Genomic DNA, 18454 nt, shown 5'->3' with positions numbered 1-18454 from the left:
TAAACATTCTTATAAGAAGCTGTCACCAGTTATACAGATTGTGACAGAGGAATGAAATACAGAATTTCAAGGCAAATTTCTTGAAAGTGAACTTAAATTTGCATGCCCAAATGGAATGTGCACACACAAATGAGACTGACATACATCGAATCAAGTCATTAGACAGCTAATTGATTGTACACACAAGCCCTGTTGGCTCTTGCAAATACTATAATTTGCACACACAAATGACAGGGAGTCAGGGAAGAAAGTAACATAAAAGGCTTACTGGTACAGGGGCCCGGCCTCGGGTGGAAGGGGCGGGGCCTAGGGTGGAAGGGGTGGGGCTTGGGGTCAGCCTCCCCCAGCCAGCCCTTCTGCGCTAGCCGGTATGGAGGGACCCTGTGAGTGGATAAAATCCAGGAGCTCCGTTCAATTCTAACTTCAGGTCCTAACTGGAATGAGGTGGGAGAACTTTGTTCCACCATTAGTTGATCAAGACTCATTTTACCAAGCCAGTGTACACACTATTGACATCTTCAGCACGATTATCAGTGTTGGTCCTGAAGAGGCTCAGGGGTTGAACGTGCTTTGAGCAAATACTCCTGGACTGAGAACTGATAACATTTAGAACAGCAGCATACCCACCCAGTAACAGGGGACTTCTCTTACCTCTGAACTTACTGGACTCCACACCTGAGGCAATTGACTCTGAATTTGACTACAAATTTCCAGTAGGAAAAAATGTGGGTGGTGTTAGTGAGAAATGTATTAGTGCCATTCAGCTGGAAATGAGCCAGACCCTGCACTCCCAGGTGACTATGAGGGGGATATTTGCATTTTTCTTCGAATACTGCAAATTCCAAGCTGCATCATAACACATCGAAGCTTTGTGTTCATAACTTTGTGGTTGACCTGGTAATTGCATCCAGTACTGGATTCTTTATACAGGACTAGATCAAAATGCCAGAGTGGGGTTATATTGTAAGGAAAATCCTTTCATTCTGTGGAAAGCCGTGCAACCTATACCTCAACTGCTGATCTCCCTTCCTGCAGGCACAGTGAACCACCTGCAGGCTAGAATTAACTTTGCTGTCAATGAATGATTCAGTGTTTGCATTCAGAGTTCAGGTGGAGCTGAGACAGTGAAATACTATACCAGCACTTCAGCTTTAAAAAGTGTTCAGTCCTCATGGTTGTAAGGTTAACTTTCTAAATATGAATATTAGGGCTGTCTGTTAATCACAGTTAACTCACGTAATTAACTCAAAAAAATTAATCGCACCATTAAACAATAGAATACCAATTGAAATTTATTAAATCTTTTTAGATTTTTTCTACATTTTCAAATACATTGATTTCAATTACAACAGAGAATACAAAGTGTACAGTGCCCACTTTATATTATTATTTGTACTGTAAAAATGATAAACAAAAGAAATAGTATTTTTCAATTCGCCTCATACAAGTACTGTAGTGCAATCACTTTATCATGAAAGTGCAACTTACAAATGTAGAATTGTTTTTGGTTATGTAACTGCACTCAAAAATGGAACAATGTAAAACTTTACAGCCTACAAGTCTACTCAGTCCTACTTCTTGTTCAGCCAATCACTTAGACAAACAAGTTTGTTTACATTTACAGGAGATAATGCTGCCTGTTTCTTATTTACAATATCACCTGAAAGTGAGAACAGGTATTGGCATGGCACTTTTGTAGCCGGCATTGCAAGGTATTTATGTGCCAGATATGTTAAACATTTGTATGCCCCTTCATGACCACCATTCCAGAGGACATGCTTCCATGCTGATAATGCTCAATTAAATTTGTGACTGAACTCCTTGGGGGAGAATTGTATGTCTTCTGCTCTGTTTTACCTGCATTCTGCCATATATTTCATGTTATAGCAGTCTCGGATGATGACCCAGTACATGTTCGTTTCAAGAACTTTCACTGCAGATTTGACAAAACGCAAAGAAGATACCAATGTGAGATTTCTAAAAATAGCTACAGCACTCAATCCAAGGTTTAAGAATCTGAAGTGCTGTCCAAAATCTGAGAGGAACGAGGTGTGGAGCGTGCTTTCAGAAGTCTTAAAAGAGCAACACTCCAATGCAGAAACTACAGAAACCGAACCACCAAAAAAGAAAATCAGCCTTCTGCTGGTGGCATCTGTCTCAGATTATGAAAATGAACATGTGTCTATATGTACTGCTTTGGATCATTATCAAGCAGAACCCGTCATCAGCATAGACACATCTTCTGGAATGGTGGTTGACGCATAAAGAGATATATGAATCTTTAGCGCATCTGGCACATAAATATCTTGCAATGCCGGCTACAACAGTGCCATGGGAATGCCTGTTCTCACTTTCCGGGGACATTGTAAACAAGAAGAAGACAGCATTATCTCTTGCAAATTGTAATCAAACTTGTTTGTCTGAACAATTGGCTGAACAAGAAGTAGGACTGAGTGGACTTGTAGGCTCTAAAGTTTTACATTGTTTTATTTTTGAATGCAGTTTTTTTGTACATAATTCTACATTTCTAAGTTCAACTTTCATGATAAAGAGATTGCACTACAGTACTTGAATTAGGTGAATTGAAAAATACAATTTCTTTTCTTTTTTTACAGTGCAAATATTTGCAATAAAAAATAAATATAAAGTGAGTACTGTACAATTTGTATTCTGTGTTGTAATTGAAATCAGTATATTTGAAAATGTAGAAAACATCCAAAATGATTTAAATAAATGGTATTCTATTATTGTTTAAAAGTGTGATTAATCGCAATTAATTTTTTTAATCGCTTGAGAGCTCTAATGAATATACACAGTGTTGTCCTGTGAAATCTACAGGTAGGCTACAGCAGTCACTTTACCAGGTGTGAACAATGCCTAGTTAGCTCAATGATGCATTAGCTCTGAAGCCCAATGAGGCCATTAACTGTTTCTGCTAAAATGTTCAGCACTGAAACAATGAAATTCAGGTACTGCAGGATTGTGAGCAGAGCTTCAGTAAAGTGTCACCATTCTGAGTTTCCTAATCTTGCCCTCTGTCTGTTTCTCATGTCATTCACCATGTCTGAGGGAATGCCATTGATGAAAGGCAGAAAAACTGAATATTTAATGTGACCAGGTCACTGCAAATCTCCTTAGCATACCTCACCACCACTTCTCAGGCCCAAAGTTAGTTAGCTCTCTTTGACTGCTTCTAACACAGTGGTGAAGCTCTGGAGATAGACACGCTTTCCTTACTTCTGTACCTTAAAGTAGCCACTCTGGCAGTGTTTTGATTTTCTTGAAAAATAACCCAGCAACATTCAGAAATCCTCCTCTCACTTTCCTGGTTCTCAGTTTTCCCCCTCACTTTGTTTATCTATTCTTTCCTCTTACTGTTGATAAATTTCTCCCTTGGGGGTCTATGCAAAGGAAGTTTGTGATCTCACTGCTGTCATAAGTAGACTGGTATTCCTTCTGTAAACACCTAACCGTTGAGGGCAGTCTGATGTGAGACATTATCAAGTGCATGGGAACGGAGACCTGACCGACCTTCTCATCCCTATAGCTGACCTTTCCAAAAAAGGGCTGAGGAACCGTGTGAAGCATATATCTGTAATGTATCTTCTCTAGGAATAGAGAATGTCAGGCTCTAGTGCTGTCAACCTGCTATCTTTCACTAGCACAAAAATAAATACCGCCACCTTCTCTCTGACATTCACCTTTGTGAGCTCAGGCCACTTCAGACCTGTTTAGATCGAGACCTCTAGGATCTGCTTATCATGGGATTGACTCAATGTGGAGAGGCAGACTGACCCAGGAAGGTGTCAGGGACAGGACAGACCCGTTCATGCTGATTCGAAGTGTAGCTACTCTTATTAAAAGAAAGTGAAGGAGAATGCAGAAGTAGATGATGTCTTTGGTGATTTGGCAGAAGTTCAGTAACACATCATTTTAAACTCCGTAACTCTCCCACACATTAAAATCACAATGCAGATAGATAGCCTTTCACCTCTGATACATTCCAACCAGCTGAGGACACAACTGAAAATGAGTTTGGTGACATAGTGCTATATGTCTATATCTTAGCCCTCAGCACTAGTTGGCATAATCTCAGTGCAACTAGCAGTCTCTGCTCAAGAGAACCAAAGGACTGAAATAGCACCAGGCTATTGCAGGTCAGGATGAACTTACAATGGCAGAGCTTTGGGCAGGAAATTGCTCATATTACCTATGGCTTAAACCAGTGCTTTTAGTCTCTTGCCTTCATGAGCATTAAAGTCACTCACATCCTTTAGCAGAAATGATGAGTTGTCTGACAACCCCTATGAACTTCACCGTGTGATCATGCTTGCATCCTGCAAGTTACTGCCTGAGGATCTGCTTTAAGAAATTCCCTCCATACTTTTTTCTAGCTAATAGGCTGCATAATCGGACGCCAAGGGACCAAAATCAATGAAATTCGACAGATGTCTGGAGCGCAGATCAAAATCGCCAATGCCACAGAAGGCTCATCGGAACGTCAAATTACCATCACAGGAACCCCAGCTAACATCAGCCTTGCCCAGTACCTCATCAACGCCAGGTGAGATGTGCTAATCAAGGCCACATTCATCCACTGCAGTCTCATGACCTCCCTGTAAAGAGAGAGGCCAATTGAATAAGTCATACAAAACTCAGACAGTAATGTATACTCCAAGCATTACTTTCATGGGAGTGATTTCATTAGGTTTCAGGGCACTGCATGAAGTGAACACACTGGTGATTTTATTGTTTGATGATATTCAAAGTGAGTGGGAATATTATATCATCGATTTGGGCCTTTCTCCCAGGAAAACCTTCCTAATGACAACTCAGCCATTTTCTCAGTGTTAGAACTCAGGGCCACAGCTTATGTGTTGCTCTAGTTATGGGGCTGTTAACATCTCTATAGTTGTACCCTTGTTGGCAGGAGTTTATAATTAGGCTGTAATATTATTTTCCCTCAAAAGCATGGCGAGTTCTCAGCCAGGGTGTGGCAAGTTATTTGTTTTGGGGGAGAGGGCATAAATTGAAAACAGTTCATTTAGCCCCTTTGTTCACATGACAAAAATATAAAGAACAACAAATGCTAAATGTTAAGTCCCAGGTGCCTCTTTTATGTGTTTCCAAGACTCAGAAATGTCTTCCTCTTTCAAACAAATTAGACCAATAAATAGAAAAAATGAAACCGCCTGTTTATTTTCTTTTAATAATAGCACACATGCAATACATTTGAGACCGAAGATTTCATGAAGATAATTAGTAGCTGAGCTGATGGTGAATGTTCACTATTAACATTGACCCAAACTGGAGTCATAACAGTGTCTATGGTTCACCGGGGGGCAAGGATGCACTGAGCAAAGCCTAGTCGTGCAAACGTGAACGTGCAAGTATGGACCATTGTGTAGAACATGCTTTTTAAGAGGGCTGTAATTGGGTGTGGTTGGTTGAGTTTATCCCAGAGTGCAAGCTGTAACTGAGTCTCGAGGAGGAAAAGGGGAGGGGGCTGGATTTAGTCAGACTTTTTGTGTCTGCATACAAATGCACAGGTGGTGAGATGGGGAGGGTGGACCGGACCTCACAGGAAATGTGATAGTTTTCTATTTACGAGCCCCTTGAACAATGCATCACATTAACATTAGAAAGGGACCAGTTGCAGAAGGGGTTCATACAGCTAGATTGACTATCAAATCTTTCCACACAGGGCAGAGTCTGTATCATGCCAGCCAATCATGAGAGGTCACTGGGATTTTAGCATTTACCCGTCACATTTATTACCTTCTCCACCTGCCCCATCACACTGTCAGGATGAACCTGCAGTAAGAATGCCCCCCGAGAAGTGCTCTTCTCTTAGTAACTTCATGACTTTGGTGCTCATCCAGGCGAGGGACTGATCGCACTGGCTAGCTCAGGTATAGTGCAAGCAGGGTCTGTGTGAGCGTTCTTGCCATAATGGAGGCTGTGCCAACTAACCTCAGTTCTGACCTGTCCCAACCTCTGCCCTTCTATCCTAAACCCTCCTTCCCACTCTGCTGTGCCACAGCACCTGCATTCTGACCTGTAGCACCTCTGTTGGTCAAGTCCCAGGTCTCCCTTGAGCAGAGACTAGCACACTGCCTAAAGCCTCCTATGAAATGTCTGTCCTTGCCTAGCTGCAAAGCCACATTTGAAAACCATGTCTGAGTTGCTGGCATAGAACTTTCTTTTAACTTTAAGTGCCTCTTTAAACAAACTCTCCTTTCTTTGCAGGTGGGGCTGTTATTAATAATAACTATTAGGCAATCTGAATTCCAGCTGCGAATAGCACAGAGAAAGAGATGGAGTTGGGATGTAGCAAAATTGTTAATAAATCATTTTCTCACAACTTTTTAAAATCTATGGCAATGTGAAAAGACCAAAAGGAAATGTAATATATAAACCCCTTTGTTATGATGCAGTTAGGGTTGCTACGAACACACTACACCTGGACACAAACTCACAAAAGCAAGGAAATGAAAAGTTAAGCCACTCAATGGATCTGTACATCACTGGCCACATAGCACAACCTTAATTCTGCCCCCTTCTTATGTCCTTCTACACACACTCTTTACCAGATTATTTCCCCCCCAACACTAGTAGTTGTGGGTGGAGGTTTTTGGGCATGGTAGTTGTTTGTGTTGTGAGAGGGTAATTTGGCAAAGGGTCATGTGCAAAAGGGGGTGCTGGAAGGCTAGCATCCAGGGGGGCAGAGTTAAGGTTGTGGGGTCTGTGGTGTACAAGAGATATGATAGTGGCAAAGTACGCACCTCGGAGGAAGAGTAGAGGGTATGTACTGTTAGGTGGCTTAACTTTTCATCTACATGTTGTTGTGGGCTTATGTCAAGTGTGCTGTGTGGGTAGCAACCCTCGCTGCTTCACAATGGAGTCGGTGTGCGTTCATTTCCAAGGTTTGTAATGCTTCATAGGTGTGGGGGATGCAGACCTTTGTGACAGTACAAGTGCAGCAGCTGAAGGAAAATATTTTATCTGTCAGCATCTGTGCATGAGTTCTCGTGCACTGTAGGATAATCACTGATAATTCCAGACAGGAAATGATTTTTGTGTGCCCAGCCAATCAGTCAGGCCTGGGTGATCTCAAGGTCCCTCCTCACCAACTAATCAGGCTTGCATGTGCCCAGGATCATATATATCAGGCTTGTATGCACAGTGCCATAAACTTCAATTCATTATGTGAATTATGTCTAAAAATCACTCTAGTCCAACCTCTCTCTCTCTTTTTTTTTGAACCCCCCCCCCCCCACACACACTGGACCACATCTCAAGGGTCACCTTTCTACTGCACTTTGTGTAGATTGACCATCTCTTTTAAGAGATGTTGGTCAACAATGAAAGCAGGGGTGCCAAGGAAAGCAGCCATCTGGAGTCCCAATTCAGAGACTTCCCACTAAAAGTTTATGGAAAGAAACCAAAGAGGCTACCTCGACATTTCAACAGGCATAAAACTAACCTTGTGGGAAATTTCACTGATTGGCCACCTGCTCTTGGAGACCAGCAGACATTATTGCCTCCAGTTTAGACCCATTTTAAAATGCAGTCTTGACTGTGGTGTCACTCCCAGGCTGGTGAATGACCACTTTAGCTGGCAGGTTGCACTGGCAGAAAGGGAAGAGTGAGTAGGAGACAGCGGAAAAGAGGACTTGTGAGTATGCCACAAAATCTTCATTTTCTTTTCTAATCCTGCTGTTTGTTTTTATCTCTCCCCTTTCCCCTTTCCCCTTTGTCTATTCTAGGCTGACGTCTGAGGTCACTGGAATGGGCGCACTCTAATTTCTACCCATCATCCTTCATTCTGCATCACCTGACCCTCTCAAGCCAATGACACTTCACCCGGCTTGTACAATCTGTATTTTTACTGCCTTCCCTTTACCTCCATAGATACTTTTTCTTTACTAACACACACACACACACACAAAGTTTCTTTATATATTCCATACTGTGCTCCTGATATTGCTCCTGAACTCTTTATTTATGGTCCCAGGCCTGTCCATGTTTTCAAAGTCCAGTGTTAATTACTTTAACTACCTTTTGGGGGGTTTCCATTGGTGAGACTTCAGAAGAAGGCTTGGTCTCTGGTGTCAGTTTAGCTTAGCTATTTTAATGTTTTATTTTGACATTTTAACAGCATTTACTGTAGTGTATGATTTATGATGCCAGCTAGAGCTGTGCTTGCTTTGAAATACTCTGCTCACAATTATCCCATTGAAATGTCCATTTTTCATTTTGCTTGTCCCGGCTCACCTTTTAAACCTTGAATCCATGTCCAGAGAATGTGGCATGGTTTACCCCATGTAATTTTGGAAGCAGGATGTGCAGGAGCCAATGAATACACCCATGAGTCCCCATTGGTTCCCACACACAATATATTCTTTCCAACATGGCAGGGTCCAAACAAGCCATTTTTATTACTAACGAAAGAAGAAAAAAATTCAGTCTTATTTTTTAACTCAGAAGTAATTGGGAGTGGGGTGGGTGGGGGATATAGTGATATCCAATTCAAAGCCACAGGGACCTCTAAAAGTATTCTTAAGACAATAGCCCATAGTGAATTTTGGACTTAGCTCAGGAAGCTCAAATCTCTGTGAGCCTGCTGTGTTTGCCATTGTTTGTATTCAATAAATATCTGTGCAGCTCTGCTACCAACGAGCTCTGACTTCTGACTCTGTTTTTCTCCCTGGGTTCCCTGCATGAGCTTCTAGGCTAATCCTGGGCTTTTGATCCCCTTCCGCTCTTTCCATTTTGTCTGAAAAATCTGGGATCATCCACAAAACTTTCCGATCTGGTTTTTTTACAGATCCCCATTGATTGATGCATTGCTTGAGAGGTTTTGAATTCCCCAATGCTTTTTATAAACGGAAGGTATTCCTGTTGCAAAATGATTCCATTTCTCCCTAAGATTAATTTACCTCTTGTAATATGAAAAAACCCATACATCTCCAGCCCACTTTTCTGGACAAATCTGCCATGGGTGGGTCCTGGGCTCTTACCTGTTGTTCTTCAGATCCAGCCCTCAGGGCCGCCCAGAGAATTCAGGGGGCCTGGGCCCCCGCCGCCGAATTGCCGCCGAAGACCCGGCACTTCGGCGGCGGGTCCCGGGGCGGAAGGACCCCCCCGCTGCGGGTCTTTGGGGCACTTCGGCCGTGGGTCCCGGAGCGGAAGGACCCCCCCGCCACCAAATTGCCGCCGAAGACCCGGAGCGGAAGAAGCTCCGGGGGCCCGGGCCCCACGAGAGTTTTCCAGGGCCCCCAGAGCGAGTGAAGGACCCCGCTCCAGGGGCCCGAAAAACTCTCCTGGGGGCCCCTGTGGGGCCCAGGGCCTGGGGTAAATTGCCCCACTTGCCCCCCCCCTCTGGGCGGCCCTGCCAGCCCTGCTTTCTGCTTCCACAATTTTGTCTTTGTATCGCTATCCTATTTCTAACAACTTTATACTTTACAAAATGTATAGCACATATTTAATATATTACATGTGTATAAAATACCAGGATAAAAACTAGCTACAATATCTGTGCAATACATGTTTGCATTATAACACATGGGAAATATATAACTTTTCCATATGAGCTCCTGCTCTTTCCCACTCTCTCTCTGTCTCTCACAAACGCACACCTATAAACACACACGTGCCAGGTTTCCTTTATTCTGCCTCAGGAACCCTGCTACTGGGCTAGCACCTACTGTTCAACCAGTCTGCTTGTAATGCTCCTGTCCGAGCTGAGCTTAGCGGGTGTGGTCAGCATTGCTCCTGATGCCACAAATGTGTTAGGCAGATGTGTCCATGTTTTCTCCTGTAGTGCTGCACATGGCACCCACTGCAATTTGATAAGCTCAGTTGGGGAGGAATGCACATGTAGGTATTTCTGATTCTCCAGCAGCTATAACATCTCATAGTCTAGCTATTTAATCCATCGCTGTAGTCAGGTGTGTGTCTGCATGTGCTCTGCAGAGAGTGGCAGTTGCTAGAGGTATTCCTCCGACACATAACAGACACAGGTGCAATGCCTGTGGGTTGGTGAGGAGGTTCATGCCGGAGCTACACTCATTAGTTGAAAGGATGCAGTATGTGCTTCTTCCAGCACTGGCCTCAGTCTATGAGCAGGAAGAGGGTGGGGCAGTGGCCCAGCTCCTCCCATCACATCTCCATTGGTGCACAGCACTGCTAGTACAGTAACATTACCTCACACCTTGTGCTGTGGGCAGGCAAGCAGCAGGATTCTGGCTGCCTCCTGGAAAGGTGTGCAAAACAGGCAGGGGTCCCTGCGCCTTCCCCCTTCCCTTGCACTGGAATCTGTCCCATAAAAGAGTCTGAACCTCAGGGGCTAGATTCCCAAAGAAATGGCAGCACTGAGCGTCACACCACCTAACTTTAGGGGGCCTTCAAATGCCCTGGGATTCACAAAGGCTGAGCTGAGCACCTGGGCTCCCAGGTCAATGACCAGGGAGGGAGAGGCACCTTAGAATGGGATCCACCAAAGCCAGCGCATGGACCCACCCAACCTGACTGGGAGATGCTGACCAGAGAAGGGTGTAATAGGTCCTGCCCCCTAAGGGAGACAGGCTGGTCTCAGAGAACCATTGGACCAGAGAGAGCACCATCACGTGCATGATGCCATAGCCTGGTGCTTAGAGCACTCACCTGGGAGATCCTGCCTGTTCCCAGTGACTTCGCTAGTTATTTATCCACACTTCTGCAGGCAAGACGGAAGGAGTCCCACATCAGAATACCCCATAGCCCACTGATGAGCGCTCTCACCTGAGAGCTAGGAAACTCCTGTTCAAATCCCCTCGTCCTCTCAAGCAGAGCAGGGACTTGAACCAGGGTCTCCCCCATCTCAGGTGAGTACCCTAACCACTAGGCTAATGGTTATGAGGGTGAGCCTGCTCCTCCTACCCTTCAGCGTAAGCTCACCTATAGGGCAAGCTCTGAGCCCCACAGGCTGGATTGGGCTGCGACGGCGAGTTAGGCATGCCAGTTCATGCAGTGCTCAGGCACCTGGACACCTGGCATGGGGCTGCTGCACATGAGATCAGAGGCGCCTAGGATTTTTACTGCAGAGATGTAGGTGCCGAGTGAGTGTGGGCACCGACAGGTTTGGTGGCAGCTGAGCAGGGTTTTGTGCACCTAAAGTGGCAGTTAAGCACCTAAGTCCTTTTGTGACTCTAGCCTCAAGCGTTTTGAGTTCATTGAGGAATTTCAAGGCCAAATGTTTAAATGAGCATCAAACGCCTTAAAATGCATTGTTCCATTCCCACCTTGCTGCCAGAGTGACTTGGTATCCATGCCCATTTGTATTTCCCTGGCTCCGTGCACATGATCCGGCACCCAAGCGCACTACAAAGCATCTCATTACATACAGGTAGTGGGGTGGCTGCGTGCTCCAAACAGGGCCAGCAGCCACGTGACCAGGAGACAGTGATCGCAGGCCCATCTGCGCTGATATCTGGGCAAAAGAATCCATGAGTGCAGGCACCTGGGTGACAGCTGTCTCCTCATTTAAACACAGACCAAACACCGGTAGGGCGGGCTTTCCATTTCACTCCATAGCGCAAACCACATTTCGGTTGAATAGCTTAGCTGAAGACCGGCACCTCCAGTACCAGAACTCCTTGGAGCCTTCACATTTCTAACTCAGGTCTGGCATTTGTATTGGTTCTTCTGATTTCAATGACAAGAAATGCCTGTACATGAGCCCTAGGTGCCCTAACAACAAACCAACATATGGCCCATGGAAGAATGCCACCCAGCAGTGTTTCACACCAGCATACACTAACACACCAGCCAGTAAGAAGAGCAGCAAAATATCCCCAATCACTCTGCACCCAGAACACCGTTCTCACCTTGGGTTTGAAAGCATGCGCCGGAGGTCAGCGGTATGGGGAGAAAGTTCCAGAGCCAAGGGGTCTTTGTGGAGAAGGCCCCACCAGCAAACCTTTCTCCCAGCGACAAAGGCCATGGTGGTGCCCCTCCTCTCGGCTGATCTCAGCGGCAGTAGTGCAGCATGGGGAGAGAGGGTTTTCTCCAGCTCCCAGGCTTTGTAGGTCAAAACCAGCACCATAAACTCCACCGAGAGACAACCGAGTGGCATTAATCAAATATGATAATTGCTAGGAATGGTTAGCTCATGTTGGTAGGAGCTTGACTAGCTTTTTGTGAGCCTAGAGGGGCCCCGAGAACGGCCCAGGGCCGCCCTGCAGGGCTGGCCTTACCATGAGGTGAACTAAGGCGGCTGCCTCAGGTGCCAGACTCTGGGGGGCGCCACTAGGACCCAGAGTGTAGAAAATTGTGTCTGCTGCTGTTGCAGATGTATTCTCTCTGCTCTAGCTGCACAGAGATGGTGGAGTGCTGTGCTGGAGGAAGGAGGGCACAAGAGACATAACAGGCAGGCAGGAGAAAAGGTGAGAGGGAATAACAGAAAGCAGCAGGAGCTGCAGGGAGAGAGAGGAGGAGGAGCCTCTTGTGTACCTCTCTAGCACCCCCAGGAGCCTGGACTGATTAACACCAGCTTCTCAGGGAGCTTCCTGTTTCCTGCTGCTTCCTTGAACCCACTTGAGGAGAACAGGCAGTCAACTGAAGTAGTAGGAGCCAGTTAGGCCCTTAAGATGCTGATATCTTCCCTCACTCAGGCCCTGCTACCAGCCTGCTTATTTGTCCCCTTCAATTGAGTGTTGAGAGCCACTGTAGCTGGCACAGAACATCAGTCATGAGTGAAAGAGGAAAACGCCCCTCTAGGGCATCATTCAGAAAAAGAAAGAAAGCAAAGGAAGCTTTTCTATCTAAGCAGAAAGGAGCTCTCCTGAGATACATAGACACAAATGTTCACGGTGAGCCTTCCAGCCCCAGTGAGGATGTGAGTGGTGAGGAGATGCCTGATCTCCCAGTTAGTCAGAGTGCAGGTGACCTGACAGCTACTGCAGCATCCATATCTCCATCTCAAATGGATGTAACCACGCACATTCCTGAAGAAAAGTGTAGATCAGAGAAGAGTGTGGTGGAGGCGCAAGAAACAGCTGCTGCTGAGTTTAGTTCCTTAAGTCTAGATGATCCAGGACTGTGGACCCACTTAAGAAGTAGTCTGAGGGACTCCCTTGTACTGCATGGGCCACAGCAGTGAAAAGCTTCATGTTTCCCAAAGACAATAAAAATAGAAGTTTCCATCCAACACATAACTGGCGTGAAATCCCCAATGGTGACAAAGTGGAGAGGCCATGGCTTATGTACTCAAAAACCCAGAATGCTGCATACTGTTTTTGTTGCAAACTCTTCCAGTCTAATGTTCCAGCCACATTGGGTTCTACAGGAACAAAGGACTGGAAAAATCTGGGTAGAAATCTGGCATGTCATGAGAAAGCAGCAAATCACCAGAGAGCATTCCATAGGTGGAAAGAGCTTGAGATGAGACTAAGGTTAAAGGCCACCATAGATGATCAGCATCAAGAGAAGATTGCATCAGAGTCTCTTTACTGGCAAAATGTTCTGAAAAGGCTCATTGCCATTGTTAGAGTGCTTGCTTCCCAAAACCTAGCACTGCGTGGCACTTCAGATCAGCTGTATGTGCCAAACAATGGAAACTTCCTTAAAATTGTGGAGCTGATGACTGAGTTTGATGCTGTAGTCCAGGAGCATCTAAGAAGAGTCACCACCCAAGGAATGTACACACACCACTACCTTGGAAAAACAATTCAAAATGAGATCACACAGTTACTGGCAACAAAAGTCAAACAGAAGATTGTGGCAGATCTGAAGTCAGCAAGATATTACTTTGTTATTCTGGACTGCACACCTGACATCAGCCATATGGAACAAATGACTTTAATGGTGCGTTTTGTAACAACAACAGAACCTAGTGAAAATGTCCCTGCAATGGTGACTGTCAGAGAGCATTTTCTAGAATATATTGACATTGATGATACTCCAGGAGCTGGTATGAAAAATGTGCTTCTTAAAAAGCTGGAAGATACGGGAATTGCGATAGCTGACAGGGCTATGATAATGGTGCCAACATGAGAGGAAAGAACAGAGGAGTGAGTGCAGACACGGATCCGAGAGTTAAACCCTCGAGCTTTTTTTGTCCCATGCAGTTCTCATTCATTGAACTTGGTGGTCAGTGATGCAACATCAGCTTCTAGTGAGGCTGCTGAATTTTGTAATGTAATTCAAAGCATCTATGTATTTTTCTCTGCATCAACTCATCGATTGCAAATTTTGAAGCAACCTCTGGGAACATCCTCTCTGACACTGAAACCACAGAGTGCCACACGATGGGAAAGTCGAGTGGAGGCGATAAAGCCTATCAAACACCAAATTGGGAAGATAGATGATGCCATAGTTGCCATTATGGAGGATAATGCTATGACAGGAACTGTTCATGGGAGAACAGTGGCAGAGGGAAATGGAATCACCAGAAACATACATAACTTCAAATTTCTGTGTGGCTTAGTGTTGTGGCATGACCTACTGTTTGAAATAAATGTTGTAAGCAAGAGACTCCAAGGTGTTGACCTTGCTATATCTGGAGCAATGGAACAACTGGAGAAAGCAAAGTCATACCTACAGTCTTATGGGTCAGATGAGGGATTTCAAAACGTTCTGAAGAGTGCACAGAAGTTGGCAGAGGAACTTCACACTTAAGCTATTTTCCCACCCATTCAAGAATACAAGAGTCACCGAAGAAGAAGACATTTTGATTACGAGGCACGGGATAATCCCATAAGAGACCCCAAACAACAATTCAAAGTTTAATTCTTTAACCAGGTGCTAGATTGTGCAATACAGTCAGTTGAAGAACGTTTCATTTAGCTCAAGGAACACAGGAGTATATTTGGGATGTTATATGATATTCCAAAACTCCTCACTATACCTGAAGAAGACCTACTCCAGCAATACAGGGCACTAGAAACAGTGCTGACACATGATGACATGTGCGATATTGATGCGAGTGATTTAGGTGATGAACTGAAAACCCTTTCAAGATACATTTCAGCAGGATCAACTCCAAAGGCTGTTCTGAAATATATGTGCAGAAATAAGATGACCACCCTCTTTCCAAATGCCTTTGCTGCTCTGTGCATACTTCTAACACTTCCTGTAACAGTTGCCAAGACCTTTCAAAGTTTTGACCCAAGCGAGGGGGCATGGGGGCGTCATGTGAGCTCCCCACCTCTGGTGCCAAAATGTTGTGGGTCGGCCCTGCCGCCCTGGAGGGAGAGAAGGAGGACAGCTGCCTGATTCTCTGCCCCATCAGCAGCCATTCCCTGTCCTCATAGCTAACATGCCCCCTGCACCACAGGGTAAAGGAGGGCACAGGAACCAGCTATCCCAGCCCTGCTCTAGCTGGAGACTTGAGGGAGGCTTCTGCTGCACGAGATGCACAAAGGGAATGAAATAGAGTCGAGAACCTGCCATAATATGAGTCAACAGTGTAACACTATTGCAAAAAAAGCGAACATCATTCTGGGATGTATTAGCAGGAGTGTTGTAAGCAAGACACGAGAAGTAATTCTTCCGCTCTACTCTACCCTGATTAGGCCTCAACTGGAGCATTGTGTCCAGTTCTGGGCACCACATTTCAGGAAAGATGTGAACAAATTGGAGAGAGTCCGGAAAAGAGCAACAAAAATGATGAAAGGCCTAGAAAACATGACCTATGAGGGAAGATTGAAAAAATTGGGTTTGTTTAGTCTTGAAAAGAGAAGACTGAGAGGGGACATGATAACAGTTTTCAAGTACATAAAAGGTTGTTACGAGGGGGAAGGAGAAAAATTGTTCTTCTTAACCTCTGAGGATAGGAGACGTAGCAATGAGCTTAAATTGCAGCAAGGGAAATTTAGGTTGGACGTTAGGAAAACTTCCTAACTGGCAGAGTGGTTAAGCATTTGCCTAGGGAGGTTGTGGAATCTCCATCATTGGGGATTTTTAAGAGCAGGTTGGACAAACACCTGTCAGGGATGGTCTAGATAATACTTAGTCCTGCCATGAGTGCAGGGGACTGGACTAGATGACTTCACGAGGTCCCTTCCAGTTCTACGATTCTATAAAATATTGCTAGTGCCCCTTAGAGAGACAAGGCGGGGGAGGGGAGGGGTCAGATCTTTCATTGGATCAGCTTCTTTGATGAAACAGACAAGCTTCCCAGCTTACACAGAGTGAGCTCCGGGGGAGTAGGATGACCAGAGAGGGGGTGGGGGGTAATAGGTGCCTGTATAAGAAAAAGCCCCCAAAATCAGGACTGTCCCTATAAAATTGAGACATCTGGTCACCCTATGGGGGAGGTCCCCCCCCCAGAAGCACACTCACCTCGCAGCACTGTCACTGCACGTGCTAGGGCCCCTCTCAGGTCCAGGAAGCCCCCTCACCTCCCCTGTGATGGGTGCGAGGGAGGGCTGCCATCACGTGTGCGCCTCCTCCCCTGCTGCTGCCCCTCATGGCAGCCTCACTGGGGGTGGGGGATGGGGCTTCCCCTTGCCCAGTGTGGGGCAGGAGCGGTGACTGTGGGTGGGGGGGCGGGAGGCTGTGCTGGTGCAGGGTCCTGCCAGAAAAGGGAAGGGTCTGTCTGTCCGAGGCGGAAGGGCAGAGGCAGGGTTAGTCTGTCTTGGCACTAGTGGTTGGGGGGTGCTAGGACCCTGTGGCGGCAGTTGATGCCAGGAGCCAGCAGAGCGGAGCGCAGCGCGGAGCTGCAGGGGGAAGCCACCCACTGCCCCAGGCAGGCCGGGACATTTGGAGAACTTTCTACTGTTTGAGTGGACAGTCTCTGCCCTGTGCTCATTGGCTGTTTGCGCCAGTACTCCCACTGGTGCTTCACTCAGCTTTACTCTGTACCTGCCCCCTTCCTCCTGCCCCGCCCTGCCCCCTCGTCCCTTGTCTTTCCATGTAGCGGATCCCCTCCTAACTAAACCCACCCGAAGTCAATACATCGGGGCACTAACACGCCGTTCACTGGTCACTCTGCTGGTGTGTTCTACCCTTCCCCCACCCTGCCTTTGGCTGGTCTAGTTCCACTGCCAGCTCCTCAGGGCAGGGGGCATCTGCTGTTTGCACAGTGCCCGGGGCCCCATCCTTAGCTGGGCTTCAGGCACTAGCGCAATAGCCACGATTAACCATGCTAACGATGAATGTTAGGCGCTGTGGGTCTCTGCTCTGCTCACAGACTCTAGTAAAACAGCACTCCCGCCTCTTGGTTTTCCACTACTATCCTGGCTGTTTCTTTCACAGGACCACAATGGGTGTTAATCGCTCAGCTGCAACCAATGGAAGGAGGGTGTGCCAGTGTAGAGGCCATTGTGCGAGCCACTAGGCCACACAGCCGGTGCTAGCTAGCAAGCGAGCAAATGTCTGGTGTTAGCAGATGAGTATAGGTCTGCTGATGTTTAGACATTTGCTATTCATACATTGCCAGATTTACAGAACTAGTGTAAGGTTGTGTATTAGTTATTGTTATTATTGTTTGTATTGTGGGGCCTACGAGCCCCCTCCATGGACAGGAGCCCTTTGTGCTAGGTGCTGTATAAACAGAGCAAAAAGACGGTCCCTGCCTCCCAATAGCTTACCGGCTGGGTATAAGAGACAGCAGCTGGATACAAACAGATGAGGGAGCATAAGGAAATAATGAGATTTTGGACAATTTAAACAATTAGATTTTAAACTAGCCGCTGTATGCTCTAGTATTATTATTATCAACTACAACTAAGAAGGCCACTTATTTGTTAAAACTGATCCAGGGTAAAATACCTCATTTCCCCTTTAGTGAACCCAGCCCCTTTAGTGGCTATAAATGAATGCTCTGCTTCTGGGGACCTACCTTCAAAATCAACCCTTCACTGAAAACGGGGCTGGTGGCCTCATCCCACTATCTGAGTGCCATACCAGAGACTCCTCAGCCAGTATGGTGGGCAGCCTCTGCTCACAAGAAGTCCAGGGCAGGACCAACGAGTGGGCACTGCGGCGGGAAGTACGACAGCAGAAGCTTGCACAGTACCCATTTGCCCTGGGCCAGGCACTAGACCAGAGCTATGAGACACTCACGTTCGTAGCCACCTAATGGACATACAAGTGGTAAACCAATAATAATATCATTTGACTTATTTTGGGAGCCAAACATATGGTGTATTATGGTAGAGTCTTAGGTCTGGTCTACACTGGGGGGGGGGTCAATGTAAGATACGCAACTTCAGCTATGGGAATAGCGTAGCTGAAGTCGACGTATCTTATTTTGACTTACCTCGGGTCCTCACGGCGCGGGATCGACGGCCGCGGCTCCCCCGTCGACTCCGCTACCGCTGCTCATCCTGGTGGAGTTCCGGAGTCAACGGGAGCGCGTTCGGGGATCGATATATCGCGTCTAGACAAGACGTGATATATCGATCCCCGATAGATTGATTACTACTTGCCGATTCGGCGGGTAGTCTGGACGTACCCTTAGAGACAC

The 18454-nt window shown here is 46.2% G+C and overlaps 1 protein-coding gene across 8 annotated transcripts in view; it reads left to right on the top strand.

The window, feature by feature from the left end:
• The window catches only part of PCBP3 (poly(rC) binding protein 3), a 66143-nt gene extending 58337 nt beyond the window's left edge, over nucleotides 1-7806 (top strand). For all 8 annotated transcript variants that reach the window (XM_024204368.2, XM_024204367.2, XM_024204365.2 and 5 more), the window contains 2 exons: nucleotides 4395-4564; nucleotides 7770-7806. In XM_024204368.2, coding sequence (XP_024060136.1) covers nucleotides 4395-4564; nucleotides 7770-7806 — 207 coding nt within the window. The remainder of the gene's footprint in view (nucleotides 1-4394; nucleotides 4565-7769) is intronic.
• Nucleotides 7807-18454: the final 10648 nt, after the last annotated feature.

This window comes from Terrapene carolina, unplaced genomic scaffold (assembly GCF_002925995.2).
Source record: "Terrapene carolina triunguis isolate 2854851 unplaced genomic scaffold, T_m_triunguis-2.0 Scaffold380, whole genome shotgun sequence".
Classification (NCBI taxonomy): Eukaryota; Metazoa; Chordata; order Testudines; family Emydidae; genus Terrapene; species Terrapene triunguis.
Note: the sequence above shows the minus strand (reverse complement) of the source record. Positions and strands in the feature narration are given on the sequence as shown.